At 48.0% G+C, this 25,957-nt stretch overlaps 1 protein-coding gene across 2 annotated transcripts in view; it reads left to right on the top strand.

Annotated features, from left to right (window-relative positions):
* Window positions 1-25,957, top strand: part of LOC144722603 (glutamate receptor 2-like) — a 214,702-nt gene that overhangs the window by 156,328 nt on the left and 32,417 nt on the right. For both annotated transcript variants that reach the window (XM_078600826.1, XM_078600828.1), the window contains exon 8: window positions 19,469-19,573. In XM_078600826.1, coding sequence (XP_078456952.1) covers window positions 19,469-19,573 — 105 coding nt within the window. The remainder of the gene's footprint in view (window positions 1-19,468; window positions 19,574-25,957) is intronic.

Genomic DNA, 25,957 nt, shown 5'->3' with positions numbered 1-25,957 from the left:
ATAGCGTTGTTTGAAGACCAACTCCAGAATTATGACTCTAGATGTTTGTTATTAGGCCACAACGTAGCTCCTGGCAGCACTGAGTGAAGACCTACAGTTCCTTCATGGAAACAACGGAGCCGGCATGCGTTGATGATGCACCCCCCATCACCTATGTTTCGCAGCCACAATCACAGCACTGGCTTTAATTTAGCACCAATAATTAATCAGCCGTGACCTACAAACCGACATTTCATACACTTTAGCATATATAGTGAATAACATTTGGTGCAATGTTCATGTGATTTAAGGTGCAGGTGAACTTATGTAACATTTGCATAGCCCGTGGCTTTTGTGTCTTTTTTTCAATATCAGCCTATGGAGGGTCAGGTGTCAGGATTTACACCACCTGTGTCATCTGCTAGCAGTCATGTTCCATTGACTTCTGCTTTTAAAATGATGTACGCTTAAATTAAACACCTTTTTGTGACGCTGCGTTGGGAGATGCACACAAGCCCAAATACACACAATCTCAACACGTTCATCAATAACACTGCCCTAAATGGGAAAGTAAATAGATAAAGGGATTTTGAGTTGGCATACTGTAGGTGCTGTTGCAAATTATTGTATGTTTCTGAAACACTAACGCGTTTGCGACGAACACATTGCGTGTTGCTTTCTTTAAGTGCCACTAATTCTACAATCTGGCTTCATCAAATCAATGTATTCCAGTCTCCTTTTTGCACTTACATTACAGACTACACACATGGTTTATCACACAGCGGGTTCCGCTGACATTCCCGAGCACTCCAGAGCAAGGATCAACAGAACCGCAAGCATCTGGACTGAGTCCGCCACGCTGGTCCATCAGCGGGGACGGCCTCCTGCTCCCGCTCGGGCGGCGCCCCAACCACCAGATCGACCGAAGGCGCGGACTGCGACACAGGAGGCACAAGAGCAGCAGGGTCAGCAGCAGCAGGCGCATCCTCGATCCCGGCAAGGTTCTGAGCCCCATCCACGGTCACAGGCCCGGGTGCTGTGGACGGCATGACACAGTCCTTCCAACACACGCGCTCTGAACGCATCAACCCCAAACCGTTGGACACATCAGACACCGGCAAGCCAATCGTTGGAGATGAAGAGGTGATATGTGGATGAACAAACGGCTTCAACCGAGAAGGATGGACAAACCAACGGCGACGGCCCACCCGGATACGCACACATTGTGGCCGTTTCACCTCGACCACTTCCACGGGTCCTTGCCAGGGCTTATGTAACTTAGGAGATGTACCAACCGGCACCTGGGAGCAATGCAACCATGCTTTGTCGCCGATGGACCACGGCAACATGTGATCCCGCTTCCCCATTACGTTCATTGCGCGCCTGTGTTTTGGCAGCGTTAACTCTGGCCGCCTCTCGAGCCGTAGAAATGCGCTGTAGGGAATTTTGCACATGCTCAAACAATCTGGACTTCCCTTTATACAGTGACGAACCCAATTGGGTACCTATAGGGGGCACATTCTCTCTCCCATACATCCTATACGCAGCAAGCACACTCGGCACATGCAAATCCCAATCCATCTGCCCAGCGTCGACTGCCTGACAGAGCATGGAGGTCAAAGTTCTATTCAGGCGCTCCACCATCCCATTCATCTGTGGGTGGTATGGCAATGTCCTAATTTTCCTCGTACACAAAGCGTCGCAAACCTCACGCAGCAATTTAGACGAAAAATTGCGCCCCTTGTCTGTGAGAATTTGCTTCGGGGCTCACTTGTCCATCATATAACCGTACAAAAACGCCTCCGCAATGGAGGCCGCCGACTGGTCAGACCATAGGCCATCGGGAAAATATTCAACCCCCACTAAAATAAATGTCTTCCTTTGTGGAGTAGCCCAAAAGGGTCCAAAGATATCGAGCGCCACCAATTCGTTGATACGTGAACCCGTAATGGATTGCAGCGGCGGATGTGACTTCCGCTGCGGCGGTTTCCTGGGCGCACATTCAACACATCCTTGGATCCATCTGGAGACATCAGCTGTCATCCCCGGCCTATAATAGTCACACTGTAGTGTCAAGAGGGACTTCTGGACACCAAAGTACAACAGATGATCCTCGTGCAGTGCGCGAACCAAGTCACCCCGGAGAGCGGTGGGGATGACAAGCCGCCAGCGATCCAACATATCCTCTCTCTACATCAAAAGGCCATCATGAAGAATCAATCGGGGCCCATCAGCTGACGCGATAGTTTCCCGTGAATTTTGCGCGCGACCCCGCAAGACCCCTAAGGAATTGTCATTCAGCTGCTCGTGCACCCAAGCAAAACGTGCAAGCTGCAACACGCTATCAACCGGTGCAATCGGGCCAGGGGGCTCCGAACCAGCAACCACAGACATAACGGCAGCTGGCTGCAACATGGAGAGTCTACAATGGCCCGCCCCCGATGAACATGGACAACGAGGCGATTGAGGCAACTGGGACAAGGCATCTGCGTTACAATGTCGAGCACCCTTATGATATATCATGCGGAAATATTTCAAGCCAATGCGAAAGTTGGCCAGAAGGTTGTTCGACTTTCAGGGAATTCTGGAGGGCCGCGTGATCTGTACAAACAACAAATTCCCTGCCGTAGAGATAAGGCCTCTATTGTCGGATGAAATAAACAATGGCCAATAATTTCCTCTGAGTGACACAATAACGACGTTCCGCGGGGGAGAGGACATGGCTGCCATACGCGACCACCTTCTCAACCCCGTTTTAAACGTGAGACAAAACGGCGCCTATTACCGTGTCACTCGCGTCAGTGTCCAGGATAAATGGCGGGGAGAAATCTGGATACGAAGGGCTAAAAACTCAGCCTCTTCCTCCAGACCCCACCAGAATCTTTGATTCTTAGCCGTCAAAGCATGCAAGGGTTTGGCGACCACAGCAAATTGCGACACGAACTTATGGTAGTATGATGCAAACCCAATGAAATTGCGGATATTACCCACACACTTGGAGGTCGGCCACTCGCGCACACATACCTTTTTTTTTACGGATCCATGGTGATGCCCTCAGCACTAACAATATAATCCAAATAGTGCACTGAATTTTGTAATAAATTACATTTCACCAGCTTAAATTTCAGATTGACTGAGCGCATCCTAGCGAAAATGGAATGCAGATGTAGGAGATGTTCGTCAAAAGTGCGGCTGAACAGAATAACATCGTCCAAATAAATGAGACCAGAGTCCCACTGCAGGCCCATCAAGACGAGTTCCATGAGTCGCTCGAAGGTGGCCGGAGCCGAATTCAAGCCCATCGGAAGGCACTTAAACTGAAAGAGTCCCTGGGGCGTGTGGAACGCGGTTTTAAGCTTTGAGGAATCGTCAAGGGGAAGTTGCCAAACCCCGAAGACAAATCGAGAGTAGAGTAAATCTGCGCACCGGACAAGGCATCCAGGGAGTCGTACATGCGCGGGAGCGGGTACACATCGGCCACAGAAACTTTCTTCAACTTACGGAAGTCAACATAAAATCTAAGACTACCGTCCTTCTCCTTAACAAGCACGACGGGCGCTCCCCAAGGGCTATTAGATGGAGAAAAAATATCGGCGGCCAACATGTCGTCGACCGCCCATTGTACACGTTCATTTACCACTGGGCTCAAACAGTACGAGTTCTGATTAATAGGGCCGGCCTCCTCTGTGTCAACACGGTGATGCAACAGGGAGGTCCGACCGATATCAAATTCACTCTTACTGAAAACGTCAGAGAATTCGCACAAGAGCAACCGCAGGTCGTTCCGTTGCTCGGGAAACAACTGAGAATTCTCCTGATACAGAGCTTCAGCCCACATCTCATCTGTCACCCCAACGTGGTCAATAGCACCCACAACAATCTGCTGCGTAACAACATAATGTTCACGAAATACAGTGGTGGCGTGAGCCAACACCGTACCCGCCTGAACCACCACCGCAACCGAGTCCACGTTAAGAACTTGCAGGAATGGGACCTGGTCGGAGCAAAGGACCGTCTGTGCACCAACTAGTGCCAGTCCACAGGTCATCGTATTCGACGGGGTCAAAAGGACCCCAGCTGCTGAATCAACACTTTTAATTTCCTAACGATAGCGTAGCGGTACAAGCATCTGGGATCCTGGCGGGATCTCCACCGCAACATCAACAAGGGCTTGTACCGTGACGCATCCTGCCAAATGTGGTTGTGACGATGGCACAAAAAAAAAAATTGACCAGACGGCATTTCCAAACAACCCTGGTCAATGAGAATTTTGATGGGAATCCTCTTAAGGAAATCGGTACCCAAGCACAGCCACTTCGCCAATTATGATGCGGGCATTCACCTGGCCAATGATGCCCATGCTCCCACCATTTGCCACTACACAAGCATTTGATGAGCCGGAATCGACAACAATGAAATATAACGTCTGAAATAATGGTAGCCAAAGCTCCCGTGTCCACCAAGACATGCACCTCTACTCCCTGCACCGAACCCGACACCGCCGAAGAATCCTCAACCGCTGCAACCATGCAACGCGCCAATTTCCACCACTGTGTCCTCGGGCAAGGCCACTCCTGCGCAGCCGAACCCTGAAGCCCGGTGCCAATGTATGAGTTATGCTGAAAGCGAGTTAACCCCGAATTATCAGATGTCTGAGATTGCAAAATGGGTCAGGTGTCTGATGTGTACCGACTCGCCTGTTGGGATTGAGGTTGAGCCTTCGAAGGGGCAGCGGGCGCCAGAGCAGCAGTCAGTGTCGGAGGATGATTCTGGCACCCCCTCGCGAAGTGCCCCGGCTGGCCGCAGTGGAAACAGGCCAAAGGTAGCCTCTGCGCCATCCAGTCCTCACGTTGACGTGGTCTCCAGCTCCATCGATGGCGCGCAGCATCCCCCTGTCTCCGATTCTAATGCGGTACCACAGCAGCGCCGTCCCCCACCGAAGATGCATCGTCGGCCGGAACAACCACCACTTTGCTCGGCGACCATCCCTTCGGTTCCCCATCTCGGCTGGGGTCCCCCATTCACGATCTGAGACCAACGCTCTAGATTTTCATGGGCCTGAAAACATCTGGTGGCCCACCGGTACGTTTGGATGTCTTCATCACACACAGGTAAGACCACCCCCATGTCTCTAGCCAAGTTGAGGACAGAGTTATGAAGACTGCAGGCTGAAGACCAGCTAGACTAGGACCCTGGGACCTCGAGCCCGACGTCCTTCTCAGGACTGGGCCGAGCTGGGACCAGTGGTCGGGACCCATACCTTGGCTGGGTCGGGTCAGATAGCCTCCCCTAGGACACGAATAATTGGCAGGCTGAGAGTGAGCAGGGGCAGTGTTTAGGTCACAATATCCCGGAGGCCATACCTCCCTAGATAGGGGGCGTAAGGGAGTTGCCGTAGTTAAAAATAAACATACCGTGTTGCCTCGATCTCAACGTCTCCATCTCCATAAAATAACCCACTACACATGGGTGAGTGGTGCATAGCAGAATAGGCAGCTCGGACAGACAACCAACGTGGACATGTAGGACTGTAGCATTATGTGGTACGTGCGTCAGATCCCTTTTCTTCAGGGAAGGAAGGGGAAAAGGGGGGGGGGGAGTCAGTCAAATTTAAATTTCAATCAAGTAAACTCGGGGTCTCTGGAGTGGCATTCACGAGGGAACCCCAGATCTGTGTGAACTTCACTTCCCTATTCCTCAGTTTCCGACTGAGGTGTTCTAAAGCTGCTAGGGCAAATAGGGAGTTATGCCAGAGGGTTAATGAGGGGCCCCATGATTCTTCCAGGAGCTCAGCATTGTTTTTCTAACCGAAATATTAATTGCTTGGAGAAGGGTGTGTTGGTGCCTGGTGATACCTTGGGATTTAAGGCCTAGGACGGAGGTTTCAAGGCTAAGTTGTATCTCGGTGCCAGGCATCGCGTTGTACAGATCAGTTATTTTATCATAGAATATCCTGATGGTGGAACACTCCCAGAAGTTGTGAATGTATGTTTGGATGGTGCCGGTGGGCACCTAGGGTAGTCTGGGGATATGGTGTGGAAAAATTTAGCCCTCCGTTGATTCGTGAGATATGTGCTATGAAGGAACTTAAATTGAATCGTCCTGAGAGGGAGGAATCTTAGACCTTGCCAGGGGTTGTGCCAAATTAGTTTCCAAGACTCTGATGGGAACGGGCAGCCCAGCGCCCCCTCCGAAAGCGATCTGCTTTTTGGTCTCACCTCGTTAGAACCCAGGAGCAGGAGTTGGTATGCCTCAGAGATTTTATAGTGGGTCTTCTCTTCAGTTAGCCATACCCATATCGGGGAGGGGATCTTTCGGAGGTCAACATCCCTTGCCTTGTTAATAGAGTCCCTGATCTAGATACATTTGAAAAAAAAATCGCTATTAGGGATGTAATGTCGCTTTCTAATGTTTTGGAGAGTGTCCAACACCCTGAATCAGATGAGAGATCACCCACCCTCTTGACCCCCTTGCCCCCAATTCTGAGGGATGGATTATCCCACATAGAGTCGCTGGAGGCCAAAGGTGATAGGGATCAGTCAATTTCTCAGGATCCAGAGGGTTGTGTTGACCTAGGATAGTGGTTTAAAATCCGAGTGCTTATCCCTAGGATGCGAGTGGACTATACCTTCAAGGCTACAGGGGATACTGATGCCTCTTCCCACTTCTTCCAGGAGCCTCATCTGTTCTTATTGAGACAATGCTTGACCATGAGGAGGCCTCCCGATAAGTAGTACTTGAGTTAAGATATCGTTGTCGATCCTGGCCACCTTGTGGCCCCAGACAAAGGAGGATACGAGGGAGCGGAGCTTACTGAAGAATTTCTGAATTATCTTGGTCGGGATCATCCTGAGATGGTAGAGGGCCTTTGGAAGAGTCATCATTTTGACCAAGTGGACCCGATTGGAGAGTGACAGCAGGATATCGTCCCAAATGGCTTGGAAGGTCTCAATCTCCAAAAGAAGGGGGGGGGGGGAGTTCTCTTTGAAGAGATCCGCTAGGTTGTAAGTGATATTCACCCTGAGGTACTTGATTTGGGAGGGGTACCACCTGAAGGGGGAGACATTGGATGGAGGTCTTCCTGAAATCGTGGACTGAGGCATGATATCTGACTTTGTGACGTTGAGTTTATAGCCTGAGACTGCACCGTACTCAGCAATAAGCTTCAGGAGGGCAAGTATTGAGGTTTTGTGATGGTAAGCAGAACATTATCCGCATATAAATTTACTTTCTTTTCGACTTGCCCATAGCGTATACCTAATATCTCCGGGCTACTTTGTATCCTGGCTGCCAGAGGCTCAATTGCAATTGCATACAGGAGGGGGATTAAGGCACATCCCTGTCTCGTGCCTCTAGTGAGGGGGGACCTCTCTGAGACAGAGCTATGCACTTTTAAATTTAGATTCAAAACTCATTTCTTTAGAACTGATGTTTGGGTTTAGTTTGTTGTATTTCCCCTGCATCTACGAGAAGCACGGTTGGCTGCGTATGATGCAAAAGAAGTTCAACATATTTACATTTTAATTGCTGCATGGACTGCGTTGAAATCTTACATACCAAATTTACAATTCAAATCTGCAATAATGATTACAATAGACATTACATGTTGAATCTGCAGCATGAATCCTTAGATTGTATATAGTCATCTTTAAAGGGAAACGGTGTATGATAATTGGTTCTTTACCCTTCTATCTGGCAACAAAACTGACACCTTTTTACAAGGAGTCATGTTTGCATAGACCGCAATACCTGCAGTCATAATACAAACAAAAGAACATAACTCTGATAATGTGCACTGTCCTTAAAGTTGATTGATCCACACCCGAGACAGCTTTCCTTAGAGCCTAGTCTCATATGGGTTGGACCAGATGACGCCAAAAGGCGCACAACTCAAAGACAATGCACCATCAGAGTATGAGAGCTCGGGGCAAGCATCTACACTATGGGAACCTCATTTGCCAGTAAAAAATATGATAATTGGTTCTTTACCCTTCTATCTGGCAACAAAACTGACACCTTTTTACAAGGAGTCATGTTTGCATAGACCGCAATACCTGCAGTCATAATACAAACAAAAGAACATAACTCTGATAATGTGCACTGTCCTTAAAGTTGATTGATCCACACCCGAGACAGCTTTCCTTAGAGCCTAGTCTCATATGGGTTGGACCAGATGACGCCAAAAGGCGCACAACTCAAAGACAATGCACCATCAGAGTATGAGAGCTCGGGGCAAGCATCTACACTATGGGAACCTCATTTGCCAGTAAAAAATATGATAATTGGTTCTTTACCCTTCTATCTGGCAACAAAACTGACACCTTTTTACAAGGAGTCATGTTTGCATAGACCGCAATACCTGCAGTCATAATACAAACAAAAGAACATAACTCTGATAATGTGCACTGTCCTTAAAGTTGATTGATCCACACCCGAGACAGCTTTCCTTAGAGCCTAGTCTCATATGGGTTGGACCAGATGACGCCAAAAGGCGCACAACTCAAAGACAATGCACCATCAGAGTATGAGAGCTCGGGGCAAGCATCTACACTATGGGAAGCTCATTTGCCAGTAAAAAATATGATAATTGGTTCTTTACCCTTCTATCTGGCAACAAAACTGACACCTTTTTACAAGGAGTCATGTTTGCATAGACCGCAATACCTGCAGTCATAATACAAACAAAAGAACATAACTCTGATAATGTGCACTGTCCTTAAAGTTGATTGATCCACACCCGAGACAGCTTTCCTTAGAGCCTAGTCTCATATGGGTTGGACCAGATGACGCCAAAAGGCGCACAACTCAAAGACAATGCACCATCAGAGTATGAGAGCTCGGGGCAAGCATCTACACTATGGGAACCTCATTTGCCAGTAAAAAATATGATAATTGGTTCTTTACCCTTCTATCTGGCAACAAAACTGACACCTTTTTACAAGGAGTCATGTCTGCATAGACCGCAATACCTGCAGTCATAATACAAACAAAAGAACATAACTCTGATAATGTGCACTGTCCTTAAAGAAGGGTAAAGAACCAATTATCATATTTTTTACTGGCAAATGAGGTTCCCATAGTGTAGATGCTTGCCCCGAGCTCTCATACTCTGATGGTGCATTGTCTTTGAGTTGTGCGCCTTTTGGCGTCATCTGGTCCAACCCATATGAGACTAGGCTCTAAGGAAAGCTGTCTCGGGTGTGGATCAATCAACTTTAAGGACAGTGCACATTATCAGAGTTATGTTCTTTTGTTTGTATTATGACTGCAGGTATTGCGGTCTATGCAAACATGACTCCTTGTAAAAAGGTGTCAGTTTTGTTGCCAGATAGAAGGGTAAAGAACCAATTATCATATTTTTTACTGGCAAATGAGGTTCCCATAGTGTAGATGCTTGCCCCGAGCTCTCATACTCTGATGGTGCATTGTCTTTGAGTTGTGCGCCTTTTGGCGTCATCTGGTCCAACCCATATGAGACTAGGCTCTAAGGAAAGCTGTCTCGGGTGTGGATCAATCAACTTTAAGGACAGTGCACATTATCAGAGTTATGTTCTTTTGTTTGTATTATGACTGCAGGTATTGCGGTCTATGCAAACATGACTCCTTGTAAAAAGGTGTCAGTTTTGTTGCCAGATAGAAGGGTAAAGAACCAATTATCATATTTTTTTACTGGCAAATGAGGTTCCCATAGTGTAGATGCTTGCCCCGAGCTCTCATACTCTGATGGTGCATTGTCTTTGAGTTGTGCGCCTTTTGGCGTCATCTGGTCCAACCCATATGAGACTAGGCTCTAAGGAAAGCTGTCTCGGGTGTGGATCAATCAACTTTAAGGACAGTGCACATTATCAGAGTTATGTTCTTTTGTTTGTATTATGACTGCAGGTATTGCGGTCTATGCAAACATGACTCCTTGTAAAAAGGTGTCAGTTTTGTTGCCAGATAGAAGGGTAAAGAACCAATTATCATATTTTTTACTGGCAAATGAGGTTCCCATAGTGGAAACGGTGTAGTTTTGTGGAATGAACTTGCAGAGAATTACATCAAAGTATTCTTGGTCGAAATTATTTCTTAAATCAATCAAATGTTCAATAAGTGGGAATGTCTTATTAGTATTCTATTAGTGTTCTTGGTTGATTAAAACAGCCCACGTGATGCAGAATCCCCATACATGGTTGCCTCCTATTTCCTCTTCAATCCCATGGTTTTCATTTAATTTGTAGACTGTCTCTGGGGGTATAAAATATTACCTGGAATAGTCTGCTATAGTCATGTCCTATACAGAATTGGGTTTCTTTGAGGTGTGTTAAATATGGTTCCAACAATTCTGTTCCCTTCATTGCACGTATATTCATCTCATGCATGCCCTAGCATTTAATTGGTATGGCTATGCACATTGAAGTCTCTGTAATGTAAAAGGTGTCCCTGTTACGATGGTGCCATGGGTTCGAATTTAGATTTTCCAATTTTCCCTTATCGTCCCATCGTTTCTATAATTAGTATATTACATTCCACTATGGTGAAGTGACCTTAAGTACAATGTGGGGTTTGTAATGAACATGCATAGGCCCTTTTATCTTATTTAGTGGCACCTTACTGAATTTCATAAATGTTTGGAGGTTACATAATGTATTCTGGGTATTGGGCATTGCTGAAAACAACTGTGGTATCATTAACGAATTGGCCAAACATCCCCACGCAGGGCCCTACTGAAAAAAATGTTGACACATGTTTATGCTTGTTTGGCTAAAGGACTTTGTTATTATAAATGTTTTGCATGGTACATTAGTTGTTTCAATGTGGGTTCCTGCCCCTGTTTATACCATGTTTTCATTCCAATGTGTCATGCGAGTAACGTTTCCCAGGATGAACACGTTTTGAGAATGAGTAAATACTAGGGTTGTTAAGCGAGTTCACCGGTAAACCAGTAACCATATGGGACCTTTCTTGCCAGTATCAAAATATAAGGGTAAAACTTATTCTTATAAACCGGTAACTGTTTTCAGATTCGATTACCATTTCTGACAGCCAGGAACCGGTCATCAATTCCAGTGGAATTTTAGAAATGCACCGATGGGCGCGTGCGAACATACAAACCAGCGGAGCGGACTAAGCCACCATGTGGCACATATGTCTGTGTCCATGCCGCTGCCCCCTGGTCACTTAGTTAATGTTAATAATTAGAGTCACTGAGCGCGATGCAACCATACTCCCCACAGCCACTACCCATGACCCTCACAGTTTTACCGCATGGCACAATTGCCCTCATTTCTCGGTTAAAGGTAAAGCCCAGGAATTGCTTGTTTGCCCTATTCTTTCAAACTGGTCAGACATCTTTGAAGAGGTGGGAGTACTGACACTTTACCTCACCACATGTGCAGCTGATCAACTGTGTTGTACCCATTTGCATTGCTGGGTGGACAGACGAGGTGGCACTGAAGACACTTGCCCCATTGTTTCAACTGCCACGACGGGAGATCTAATATTAACCGACGACCTCTGGATTGCAAGTAAAGTGTGATGACTATCACACCACGGCAGCTCCTATGATTTTCAGTTATTTAAACATGTTGGGCTTATTGCTGTCAACATTTATCGTTGTGGATCAAATCTGCGATGCATGAACAAATGATTACAACAACCCTAGTAAATATCCACGTTGTTTTAATCATCACTATTCCAATAAACACTTTTTTATCCAGATTAGTATTAGTGAGTCTCAAGGCTTGGATTAATGAGGGCTCTCCTTGGGATGTATAGGGACTCTACTTACGAGCGAGTTAGGTACTAGAGGTCTATTCGTAAGTCGGTTTGTTCGTAAGTCCAACTTTACTCCTGTCAATTCCAAACATGCTGTACGGCGTGTACACTAAACAACAACAGGCAATGGCGGTGGCCAGGCAGAAGTGCTGGGAATGCTGGATAATGATACAGAGCAACCACCGCCATGTATTGCGCGGCAGTTAAACTTACGACTGCGTCCGAAGAGGCAACTGGACATATGGACAGGTTTGTTCATTTCTCTTGAAACTTCGTAAGTTGAATGTTGTAAGTCGAGGAGTCCCTGTACGTATACATGAGGATTTTCTTTTTGGAGGATTCAACATGTAGGCTAACAACCAAACTTCCAGTTAACAAACATACGCGTACAAGAGGCGATAACTCAAACTCCAAACACATCTTCTAAAAGTCTGACTCCACCTTGTTACCTTCTTTCTACCGGCACCACATTTGCACATGAACACATATGCCTGTGTAAACCACCAACGTTGCCTCGAAGTTACAATTATGTCTAAGTTGCATTGAATTATTGCCCCCAAAGTTCTGAGCATATATCACCTCTCGCTTTAAGACAACCACCAAATAATATAGCCACGCACTGTGTTTGTGCATGAGGTGATAATGACAAGAGGCCTAATCTAATATCCTTCATGGGCTTCTTTTATAAATCGTCCTACACTGCTCCTCAGCATGTATGTTGAACTTCTTTTGCACCAGAGGTAGCCAACAGTGAACATCGAAGGTACGGGGATGAACAACAAACTAAACACCAAAAGCAGTTCTAAAGAAATTAGTTTTCAATCTAACAGTATTAAGAGTTCACTCCATACCGTCCGTACAAGTAAACTTTGAATGGCAATGAGCGCGCCTTGGCGAAAACGTGCAGTGGGTGGCTGGGCTCCGGGCTAAGAACATGAACCTCGCTGTATTTGAGGACGTACTTGAGAATTCAGAAAGTGCATTTTGAATTCAATTGCTGAAGGAGCTTCCAAGCACAGGGAGCGAAATGTCGGACATCGTATCAGACAACATGGGGTAACAACCAGACCATGTCAGAGAGCTCCACAGTGTAACTGCAAAGACCTACGCAGCAGTTTACTTAAGGCAATTGTTACAAACTACAGTGTAAGACTAAGTTAAAACTAGGATGCTTTCCATGTTACAGCGCCATAGAAATTGACATTATAATTAACAATTTTGGGCTCAGGAACATTACACGGTAATTCGAATGTCCACATTAACACAGCTGCCTCCTCCCTAACATACAGTACTCCCATAATATCCAACGGCACAGCTTCCCCACACAATTACGAGTGTCGAAACGAATTTTCTAACGTTGCCGTTGGACAGTAATAAGCACATGGAAGCAAGGAACGGGTCACCTTAATGAGGGCATCTAATTCTTTCATTAGAAGGTTTTTTTTTTGCCAAGTCGGTGATGCGGAAAGAGAGAGGTTCTACTGGACAGGCGCTGGACATTAAGGAGGACATTTTTTTCTGCGCCCACAAAACATAATCCAGGCAGAAGCGTGGCGCGGGAACTGAAATAATTAACTCCGTAATAATAAGATGGTCCCGTCTGCCACGGGACCTAATAGCTCACCACTATGAATGCACGATGCAATCGTCGTGTGAACAACGATATTTTAAAACGCACACCAGGTTATTGTAGTAATTGATTTCAAAATGGCCCTCAAGAAACGTCCAGTCTTTTAAATATTACCGAACAACAGCACCTTGTTAGTGCATCTTGATTTTGTTAAGGATTGTGTTGCACACCACTATTGAGTATAGCCAATTAATGAATTAGATTCCATGAAGCCAGACATTTTATAAAACTGTACTGGGCTATGCACATCAGGTTGCACGTTGTGTCATAAAACCAGAGGCCAAAAGGAAATATTAAAATCCTACATTTATGCGGGAATATTTCATTACTTTATGGATTAATTTTCATAGTATATCACTTATAAAATACAGCTTCTTTTCAATACAAATTAAAACAAGTATAGGAAGCATACTTGCCGATGTAACTGGCTGTGTTTCGTTATTGTCCTTCCCCCACACCTCCAATTAGCGCGGTTAGCTATGTATGGTGCGAAAGAAGTTCAACATATGTACACAATAATAGGTTTTTCCCCTTTTTATGCCAGCAAAACTGAAACCTTTTTTACAAGGAATCATGTCTGCATTATCCACAATACTTGTGGTCAGAATGCAAACAAAAAACACACTGATAATATATGCATTGTCCTTGAAACTGATTGGTCCACACCAGAGACAGCTTTCGTTTGAGCCTCGTCTCAAACGGTGCTAGACCAGCGTTTCAAGGACAATGTATATATTATCAGTGTGTTTTTTGTTTGCATTCTGACCACAAGTATTGTGGTTAATGCAGACATGATTCCTTGTAAAAAGGTTTCAATTTTGTTGCCAGAAAAAAAGGGGAAAAACCTATTATTATATTTTGGTACTGGCAAAGGAGGTCCTCATGATATGTACACATACTTTACGTGTCAGCAATGTTGGGAGGTTAACTTTTTTGAGGCTTTAAAAGTGACTTTGCGTAATCTCACTACGTGTATTTTCCTCATATTGCACGATCAATATGTTGCTTGATTACGGTTCTGATTGCCTTCTTCACAATCGCATACATTTGATCGATTTAACATGAACATAGCATCATCGCCCCTGGAGTGGAGAGTGTGATGCCATGGTGCAATGGCCAGCACACTGGACTTGCCTCTAAATCCCCTGCCGGTGCAGCTGTTGAAACAATGGCAAAGTTTCTCAAACTCCGTTCGCCTCTGTTCACTCTGCAGTATAATTGGGGGAGGGGGGGTCGCGTGAGAGCAGCAGTTGTCAGTGTTGGGATTAGCCGCGGGATACTTCAACATCATCGAATACGCCTCGTCATCGTGGAAGGCTAGGCCCAAACACCCCCTGGGGGGCTTTCTGGAGGGTATTTATGCTGGATTAAGACATTCTACATGGTGTGGGGGTGTGGGGCTGGTTTAGATTTCACTGTGGTCAGAAATCAAACTCAAGTTACAAATTTCGTAGAACATTGTGCGAACCGCTGCACCATACCCTCCCCACGCTAATCTATATGTTGGACAGTGTTATATATGATTGCCCGTACACAAGTGCAGACATCGAATTGTATCCTTGCCAGCAATCTCTTATGAAATTCTGGTGTTCTGTTTGTCTGTCAACTAAATTATGAGAGCCTTTTAGAAGGTTTGAATCAAAATTGTATAGAGGAGTGGACCCCCCCAGATGTGGGGGTAAAAAGTTGATCCAACAGGTTTACAACAACTGTCGACCCCCCCCCCCCCAAACAAATATTCGTATGCATATAAGCCTACACACCCTACATACAATAGTCAGTAGTATCTCCTACAGACCCTACATACAATAGAGTCAGTAGTATCTACACACATGGGCTGGGGGGGAGGAGAGGACATCAGTGGGGGCAAGGGGCAAAGCGCAAAGCGTTGAGAAGCCCTCCGCAGGAGCTAGAATTTCGGCGGCCATGGGCCGCCAAAATTCTAATTCTGGTCTAACAAAAGGCCATCTAGTCAAGGCGTTTTCCTCAACTGCCTGAAGCACAGATATCCTATGAGGAATCATACAACACCTTGATTAATGTTTGATGATTGCACATTTGTAATATTTAAAAGCCCATGTCAATCAAGCACCTGGATGAAGGTCTCCCCCATGCTTTGTTAGTCATTGGGGTTGTTTGGCCTTACTGCAAGCTCTTCATGCAGGCTGGTAATAGACAATCCCAGGACCGATTAAGATATTACTTGCCACTGATGTTAGCCACAGCTGGACACTGAACTCAGACTGCGGGGTTCACACTGCAGTACACTCACACCAACACCAATAAACCAATACCGGCCATTTTTCACTCAGTGATGGTGACGCCACCACGGCGCCTGTGCCAGGTAACACCACACATTTTGATGAGATGCATGCAATTGAAGAGTCAGTTGTTATTAATAGTAGATGGAGTGAGTGAATATAGTCCTTTCTTTATATAGCTCCCAGTCACAATGTTTGGTTCACCGTAATGCCAGGTCTTGTTCTGGATCTTGTAGTATAAGACATTCAAATGTTTTTAAGACTTAAGAACACGAGTCTCAATGCGACTACACTGTGTATACCTCCTGTTTTACCAGCTGGCAGTTTACCACTCTGCTCCACTTACTATTTATGTGGCCTTGTAGTGAATGTAATTACCAGGCTGGGGACTGCTTTACTCGTAATGGTGACTGTGCTTTTGTTGTGTCTGTATCATTACTATTATTATTGTTGTATGTTACCGGTTAGCTCTGAGGGCTGGTGTCAATTCCGGACACGAAGTTGTATAATTTTAATTGTGTAAAATACACAGCACATGGCCTTAGCAGACTATACAGTAGATTGCATACACATCAGGTATCAGCCCATTTAAATGAATAGTGCATTGCAAATCGAATTGTGGAACAGAGCATCCAATAATGAGGCTGCCATCCTTGTGGAAATGCATGCATGGTTTTAATCAATACAGCCTGGACATACATAATTTTGCAGGTTTAGGGAATATGCTCTGAAGAATTTGTGGGGCATTTAAACTAAAAAAGCATTTTTAATATTAGCAGGTAAGGCCCACTGAGCTATATAGCTATTTTTCAAAAAATGATAACTCAACGAAGTAGCTAATCATGTGGAAATTTATAGCAGCCAAATGCATTAAATGCATGTTTCTAAATGTGGAGGGATAAACTGGAGAACCCAGAGAAAAAGCCAAGCGAACCACGGGGAGAACATACAAACTCCAAATGATCAGACGTCAGGGTCAGGATCGAACCCACGACCTCCTGCGTACCAGGCAAGGTAGTTAACATCTCAACACCGTAGCGCCCATGCACCAGCATCACCCCTTTCATTCTAGTTCTCGTTAAAAAATGAATACAACCTCCTGCCAATATTTGTGTCTGCACATTGAACATGTTTTACACATCCCATCAGCAGCAAAGGCAGTGCCTCCTTCGAGTAGCATTGTGTTAAACCAATGCCTCCTTCGAGCAGCATTGGTTTAACACAAGAAATCTCTGAACTGCGTTGACAGTGATTGTTTGAACAGGGAGGTGTTCTTAAACCAATGCTGGTGAACTACTCAATGTTGAAAGGCAAGAACCATTTTGGCTGTAAGATCTAGTTTGTTCAAAACTACAACCCACTATATTCATTGAGCTGGCTAGATCTGCTTGCATTATAATTCAACACTGTTTCCACACGCCAATTTGCCTGGACTGATGTTAGACATATGTGTTAATTCTAGATTTGAAGTTTTCGTGACTGCAAGGATTCATTCTCTTTGTTTTTTTCGGTGAAGTCACGTAGGTAAAAAATTAAAATAAATTAAATCACGACGTTTCGGAGGCAACACAAGCTTCCATAATTTTGCTGTGGCGATTCCACCTGAAGATGGAAGCTTGTGTTGCCTCCGAAACGTCGTGATTTATTTATTTACATTTTTTACCTACGTGACTTTACCGAAAAAAACAAAGAATACATGTGTTAGTCACACTGAGCATGTGGCTAAAAACACAGCATTGTCTCACATATATGTCTCAGTAACCAATGCAGTCACTTGAATTCCATTTGGTTTTTGTGTTAATTTAGTTTATTAAAAAGGTCAGTAATTGGAAATGTTGATGGGATTACATTGGGCTAAGACAGATCATTTAAAGTCGTAGACATGTGAGGTCAGTGCCCCATCAGAGGCGCAGCAGATTGAGGTGCTGATTCTGCTTGTCCATGCTGCTCTCCCTCGGTTGCACTCCAAACGGCACTAGTTCCACAACTCAATACGGCCAATTACGCGCCCAGCTCCTCGGCAACTTGTTCCCTGACGTTTACTCACGTAATTTTTGCTGTCATGAAGTATAACGTCTAATCCAAATACCGTAATGCAATTACATTTTTAAATTGCATGCTTCACAACGTTAATCCAAGTTTTAAACCTACTCTTTCTTTGCATCACTCTGAACTACACAATGAAATTGATGAGCAGTAGTCTCCTTTGAAATTACCCTGAATGGCCGGATCTCATAAAAAAAAATTGCTTGGATAATGATAGGGCACACGAACTGGCCATATGTAGATTCGTTGCTTTCAATGTGTGCACGGTTTGGGCCTGATGGGATCCAATGGATTAGGGATCACAGCACGGGTTAACGGCATCGTTCAGACTGTTCAGAAACGTAAGCGAGCTTGGACAGGACATGTTGTTGTAAGGGTCAGTGGCCTATGGTTAACATTAACGATGTTGCGGCAGCCAAGGAATGGAACTCATCTGAGAAGGATCCACCGAGGAGATGAAGAAATGAAATCAGCTTGTGTGCAGGCGAGAAGTTGATCATTACATCGCAGGATCATTAAGGATGGTGATGGCTTGGAGAGGCTTGAATCCAGTGGTGGATTGACCATGGCAGATATTGATGATTCAATCAGCAGATCGGACGCGAACCAATCAGCCAATAAGGTCACATTAAGTCCATATGCAGCCAATCAAAACGACTGACTTGTTTCTAAAAATGTTTCCCACAATATCAGATCAGATAAGATTTAAATATGATTTAAATATGATTTAAATCTGAACCTCTGGTGTCACTCCTAAAGTAGAAAGTGACAATGTACTCCCAGTTAAGCTATTGAAATAACAGTAACATTATCAGGAAATGGCAATGCAGGTGATTAGACTGTAAAGTTGCATTTAAATATATAGTAATAAATGTACAGCCCTTTGTAAATGTATCTGGATGAAGGGCTCCCCTGGCTGTGTGGGTCGTTGTGCTATATAACCATACTTCACCAGACTAGTCAATATGATTTGGTGAAAGTGGGGCCCAAAACAGGTTCACGATGAAGGTGGAACCTAACACCGGTTGAGATAGGGGCCGTCTATAAATGACGTCACGCGATTTTGGACGATTTTTGACCCCCCCCCCCCCTCGTCACACGGCATCACAAAAAGTCAGACCCCCCCTCAAATATGACGTCACAAAGCTCTGCCCCCCCCCCCAAAAAAAAACGTGCTTCAAATCGCTTTAAACTATTGTCATTGTAGTGCGTATTTAATGTGGCGCTGCACTCTGATGTTGGAGGAGAAAACATTTATTAAAACGTCGATTTAATTAAGTAGAACGTGTTTTCTATATTTATTTAAAGTTGCGCATTTTGGTGTGACGTCACATTTCTCAACCCCCTCGCCCCCCTCGTCACACATCGTCACAAATGTCTGACCCCCCCCACCCCCAGGGTGCGTGACGTCATTTATGGATGGCCCCATATCACTCAGGAGTGATGTCGGCCATGACTAGGAATCAAACCTGTTCAGCAGTATGAAGGATTGCCACGGTGTGAATTGCCTTCGATCAGCAATGGATTGACAATGGGGGTGTATGTTATTATACCGTACAATAATTAAGGGGCTCATTGTTTTTTCGCTTACGCTTGTTTACCCATGGAACAACACTTTCTGATAAGGGTACTGTCGGGTTTTCATGGCAGGGGGCGATGATTGAAATTCATTATTCCAAATTGAGCGATTACCATCCACCGCAGAGATGGTTTCAGCTATCTTGTATGACTGATGGCACTGCTATCACCGACGTACTCTCGCTGTGACGTTTCTGTGTTCATGTTTCCCATGCAGGTGAAGACCCACGGCCTCACAAAGACAATCCAATTTAACGACCTAGGCCAACGCACCAACTACACCCTGGGCGTCATGGAGCTGAGAACAAACGGCCCCCAAAAGGTACCTCCCCGTCTGCTGATTACCGAGTTATTTTGTTATTTTGTAATCGTGTTGCACTCTTCAACAACAACAATAACTGTTATTTGCCTCTAAATGGCCGATGACATCACCACAGCGCTTGTGCGAGGCTCGGTGCACCTGGAGGCCACGTGAAGTGTCGAAGACTCGCTGGACAAGAGGTTACGGGACAGACCCAGGTGTCATGGGTTCAATGACTGAGATGACTGGCAGATGCAATAACTGTGCTGCCCACTATGCCAACTTGCACTTTTAAACTGTCTGGCACTCCGCTCAATGTAAACATTGCTCCTCTGCCCTCCATTGTTGTTAGAGGGCAACTGCCTCCAACTGCCGAGTTGATTTTTGCACGTGCCTCCTCCACAGAAGCCGATCTTAACACATCTGGTACCACTGATCAGCAAATCCAATCTTTTCTGCATTCAACAGTATCAATTCAGCCCATCTCTTCTCCAGACCAGGCGGCACTTGTTTAGTGCCCTCTATCTCGCCAAACAGAAGCCTGCAATGGCTGGACATGAGGGCGACATGACCCAGCCTTTGCAGCTTCACCTGCTTTAGGAGGTCACTGATGGGACTGTGTCCAGATGTTTCAAGTATCTGGGAGCTCTTCATAAAATCCCAGGCCGATTAAACCCAGGATGTATCATGGCCAGGCCAGCCTGAATGTGTGTTTTATCTGGCGCAAATGTCCCCTTTAAATGACTCCACAAGCGTAGATGAGTGAGGGCATAACTGTGACCGAGAAGATCCGTAGTTTCATATGGAACAGCACACACCCACACACAAAAAATGACAAAGCCAGCCGGAAAATACACTCCACCTCTCTCGAACAGCATGAGGTACTTGATAACAGCACAGCTAATATCGCGAAGGGAATTGCCCATCTGAATTTAATAACTCCCACTGCCGTAGATGCACAGAGCATGTGTGCGCATTTCCAATAAACGGAATGATAGGTTGTAATGCTGATGGCTGTAGAGGACTGCAATGGGCTTGAGAAAGCTTCAGGTTTCCAGCAGGGCCAGTGGGCTATGGGGGGGGGGGGGGTGATATTATGCCAGCCACAGGACTTACTGTAGCTGGCACGACAGAACGCTTCGGTTATGACTATGGGATCTCGCCAGAGATAAAAAAAATCAGGCCCTCACATATGTAGTGGTGGTGTTGACGCGCGCCGACAGTGAGAGATCACGGGGCGGCGCGGGGTGCGTGGTTGTGCGCGCTGACACAAGGTGGGAAATAGGATCGTGGGCAGCGCGCAGTGATTGGTCAACTGGGGTGGGTGCTCTCAGCGACGTCCGCATGAGGGACTATAAAGGGGGACGCGCGGGAGCACTCGGGGAGTTGTTAACCAGTTGAAGATCGAAGACGGAGTTGAAGAAGTAGGGCCCTGAGACCCCTAGTCCCGCTGTCCTTGTAAGGGCCGGGACCCTGTGTGGCTCGGAGGCGAGACTGTGGGACCCGTGGTCTGACGTCCATGTGGGACGAGGCTGTGGGACCCAGAGTCGAGACGGACACCCCAGTCGGGTGGGTTCCGAGAAGCTACGGGGCGTAAGAGCCCGTGTGGGTGTAGCCAGGGGAACCCCGTGGGTTAGGCTGCAGTTAGCCACCCGTGTAATATAAGTTGGTGTTAATAAAAGAGTGTGCTACCCGTAAGGTCGTCTTCCGACAAGTTACTACATTACAACTGGCGTCAGAAGTAAACCTGTCTTCAAAAGGATGGATACTAGGAAGACTACCCGTACCCACGAGCGAGATCGGGAAGACGACGGCGTACCGGAGCCACAAGCCTCGGAAGGTGAGGACGAAGAGTTGCCGCCGATGCAGCACTTCGCGGCGATGGCCGACGCTCCGCTCGCCTCCGACACCGGCCTACAGGATGCACACTCCCGCCTGGCGGAGTTGCTGCTCGCCGCCGTTTCAATTTTGGCAGAAATCACCGTTTCAGCAGGCGGGAGGACGACTACGAGGTTGGAGGAGGGAGCGTGGCCGGAGGGATCCCGCCAGAACGCGCTCCGCGCCGAAAGTTTTGAAATTGGCGCCATTTTTGAGGGTCCACCATCGATTGGCGGGAAGCGTGGACACCACGTGGTCGGGGACCTCCACTCTACACGGCCCGCGTCATCGGCGCGCGCCAAAACTCTCCACCATGCGCCTGCCGACGGAGCCGACATTTTCGTCAACCACAGCGGCGCGCGGGAAAAGCATTCATCGGAGGACGACGACCAGGTCTTCCAACAAAGACTGCCCGCGCTGACGGCGTTCAAGGCAGACGGGGGCGACTGGGGGGCCTTCCAACGAAGGTTCCTCGCACATCAAGAGATATCGGGGTGGTCCGACACCACTGCCCAACGCGCGCTGCCGGCGACGCTCGATGACGACGCACTTGCGGCCTTCACATCCGCCCCAAGGTCGTCCCGCTCAACGCTCCAGGCCGCGTTACATCTCATGGCTAAGGTGTTCGGACCGCCCTCGACCTGTCGCCACCAGTTCTACGAACGGCGTAAGATGGTTGGAGAAACTACGCTCGCCTATCGCACGGCGCTGCTCGCCCTGGCAGACGCCGCTTTTCCCTGCATGGACAAGGAGGGGAAGGACGCCATGGTGACAGAGCAGCTGCTGGCGTTGGCTCACGACCTGGGAGTCCCCATCAATACTTCGGACAAAATGGACATCTGCTCCTTGGGGGTTGCTACAGGTATCCACGCACATGAGGTCCTCAAGCGCAAGCGGGCGGTCGTCTGTGCATCGGCGGGGATCGCGACACCTGCTGCGACGGTCGCCGAGCCTCAGACTGCTACGGCTCGGGAGGAGACCTTCACCGTGTCGAGACCGGGGGAGTGGAGATCGGGAGGTCGTTCGCCCATACGATCGTCCCGCAAGCTGGAGCAACTGAAACCTACGACGTCCCTCGTCATGTGTTACAACTGCGGCCTTCGGGGTCACGTCGCGTCCGGGTGCCGGGCTCCACGTCAGCGCGCCACGGGACCACGTCCGGACGACGACCAAGGCCCCAAGTCGTCCCAGCTAACCCCGGCAAGTCGCGGCACCCCACACGCTCGGTCTACATACACGGCACACTCGGGTCGCCGCTTCGCGGTGGGGGGACCGCGTATGGGTACCGGGGATTCGTTCGTACACGGCCCGGGAGCAGTCAAATGGTCCGAGTTGGCCCACAGGATAGTGGCTGCGTCGGCCGGGTCGTCCGTAGTAACGGGTTTTATTGACGGGGTTGAGGTCCGGGTGCTGGTGGACACGGGTGCTTCGGCCACTATCATTTTGGACCTTATTTATAACATCCTCCCCGTCCAATGTCGACCCCTTCTTCCGGTGGACGTACCGTTTTACGCGGCGAACGGGGGTTCTTTGGGAATCATCGGACAGATTCGGGCGACTATTTGTATTGGCGATATCAAATTGGCGGGTCCTATTTTTGTGTCATCATCTCTGGCAGTTCCTTGTTTACTAGGTACGGACTTTCTGGCTAAGATGCCCATTAAAATTCTCGTCGATCAGGCCTGCATTGAGCTTCCATCGGGTCGGCGGGTTGCATTTTTAACGAGTCCTACCAAAATACGCACGGTTTGTGCTACGGTTCAGGCGCTGGCAACTCAGACTGTGCGGGTGCCCCCAGGATCGCAAATGTTGGTACCCCTTCGATTGCGAAAACCCCTTGGGGTGGATGCGGCGGAACAAGGTGTTCTGTTGGGGCCGTCAAACAGAGCTGTTGGGGGCCTCGGCTTAGCGGTAGCTCAGACCATGGTGCGGGCGGACAGGGATCCGTTCGTTATGGTTCTGAATACGGGGTCGCGGCCAGCTGTAATTACACAGGGCACGGTGCTGGCTCACGCGGCGCCGCTACCCGTCGATGAACAGCTCGTTGCACATGCAGATTCTAGCCTCGATACGCATCCTCCATTGGAGGAAGGGACAGAATGGTTGGACTCGTTGTGTGCTGGGTCTAGTAACTTGTTTAGTGTGCAGTTGGGAGCGTTGAGGGGCCTGCTACTCGAATTCGCTGACGTGTTTAGCAGACACAAGTACGATATTGGCTGCACGGACCTGTTGCGCCACCACATAGCGACGGGTGACGCGGCCCCTATTCGGCAGAATCCCTTCCGGCTCAGCCCAGCCGAGAAGGAGCATGTGCAGTCGGCTGTTAATGACATGTTGGCTGCCGACATAATTTCGCCCTCTTCCAGTCCGTGGGGTGCTCCCATCGTCCTTGTTAAAAAACAGGACGGGTCCTTGCGGTTTTGTGTGGATTTACGCCGCCTAAATAAAATCTCGATGGCCGACGCGTATCCACTCCCCAGGATGGATGAGTCGCTGGATGCCTTGGCGGGAGCACAGTTTTTTTCGACGCTTGACCTGCTTTCGGGATTTTGGCAATTGCCCCTCGATGAGGAATCGAAACCAAAGACCGCCTTCCGGACACCAGGAGGCCTATTTGAATTCAATCGATTGCCCATGGGCTTACATTCCGCTCCCGCCACGTTCCAGAGGCTCATGGAATTGGTTTTGTCAGGACTCCAATGGGACACCTGTTTGATTTACCTCGATGATATCATCGTTTTCAGCCGGACTTTCGAGGAGCACCTCCAGCGATTGAGAGGGGTATTCCTGAGGATGCGTTCCGCTAAATTAAAATTTAAACCGGCTAAATGTCACCTGCTTCGGGAATCGGTCAGGTACTTGGGGCATATCGTTGGCCATTCAGGGATCTCTACAGACCCTGCTAAGACGCACTGCGTCAGCTCATGGCCAACGCCAACCTCAGTCACTGAAGTCCGCAGCTTCATAGGATTCGCCTCCTACTACCGCCGTTTTGTCGAACATTTTGCCACCATAGCCAGGCCCCTACACGCTTTGACAGCTAAAGGGGTAAGGTTTCACTGGGGGCCGGAAGAGGAGGCTGCGTTCTGCTCCCTTCGGGACGCCTTGGTGCGGGCTCCTCCCTTGTGTTACCCCGATTTCACGCAACCGTTCCTGCTTGACACGGATGCCAGTAACACGGGTATCGGGGGAGTGCTCTCACAGGTGGTCGGGGGGGTCGAACGGGTGGTCGCCTACGGTAGCAGAGTTTTGTCACCTGCGGAACAACGTTACTGTGTGACACGTCGTGAATTGCTAGCGATCGTTTTTTTTATACAGCAATTCAGGCCGTATCTCTACGGCCGTCATTTTACTGTTCATACGGACCACGCGGCTCTCCAATACGCAATGCGGGTGGCGCAACCCTCCGGCCAATTGTCCCGATGGCTGGAGGTCCTCCAAGACTACCAATTCACGACGATTTACCGTAAGGGATTGCGGCACTCGAATGCGGATGCCTTGTCGCGGTTGTCGCCTCGCTCGGAATGCGCATGTCTTCTGGGATTGGCGCGGTGTAAACCCCCTGTCACCGTCCCCGCGGAAGTTTTGCTCGCCGCCACTGACGCTCCGGGGGTCGACGCGCCCGCCGCTCCCACGGGCGGGGACTCGTTACTCGCGTTGCCTCTTATCGAGTGGGGCCGTCTCCAAATGGCTGACAGTTCCCTACTCACGCTGCGTCGGAAGGCAGAGGCTCCTGGGGGGGGGGAGACGCGGGTCGGTTCCTGGGTGGTCAGACAGGGCCTCCTGATGAAGTGGGACAATATGTCCCGGCGTCATACGCTCGTTGTGCCATCTGCTATGCGGGGTAGGGTCGTTCTGGCTGCTCACGAACGACTCATGCATTTGGGATTTCATAAAACGCTCGCCCTACTCCAACGGGACTATTATTGGCCGGGTATGGGGAGCGACGTGGCAAACATCCTCAAGGGATGTGTGGGGTGCACTCAAAGAAAACCGCCACAAATAGCGGCTAATCCACCGCTACAATCCATTCAGGTTTCGCGCACGAACGAACTGGTTGCACTCAATATCTTGGGGCCCTTTCCCGCTACACCTAGAGGTAACAAGTACCTGCTGGTTGGCGTAGAATATTTCACCCGATGGCCCATGGCGTGGCCACTCGCCAACCAGTCGGCTGCGGCAGTGGCGGACGCCTTTGTCCAGGGCTATGTTTTGGACAAAGGCGCCCCCGAACGCTTGCTGACGGACCAAGGAAAGAATTTTTCGAGCGTTTTGTTGCGCGAGGTGTGCGACCTGTTGGGTACGAAGAAAGTGCGTACCTCCCCGTACCACCCGCAGACTGATGGAATGGTTGAACGTCTAAACAGGACGATTACTTCTATGCTGTGCCAACAGGTCTGCAACGATCAGGTTGATTGGGACTTACAGGTACCTGGGGTACTCGCGGCCTATCGAATGGCCCCCCATGCGGCGACGGGGTTTTCCCCATTTTTTCTCATTCATGGGCGGGAGGCCGATCCGGCCATG

This window comes from Lampetra planeri, chromosome 15, assembly GCF_965212315.1.
Source record: "Lampetra planeri chromosome 15, kcLamPlan1.2.h2, whole genome shotgun sequence".
Classification (NCBI taxonomy): Eukaryota; Metazoa; Chordata; class Hyperoartia; order Petromyzontiformes; family Petromyzontidae; genus Lampetra; species Lampetra planeri.
This window is presented reverse-complemented; position numbering and strand designations above follow the sequence as displayed.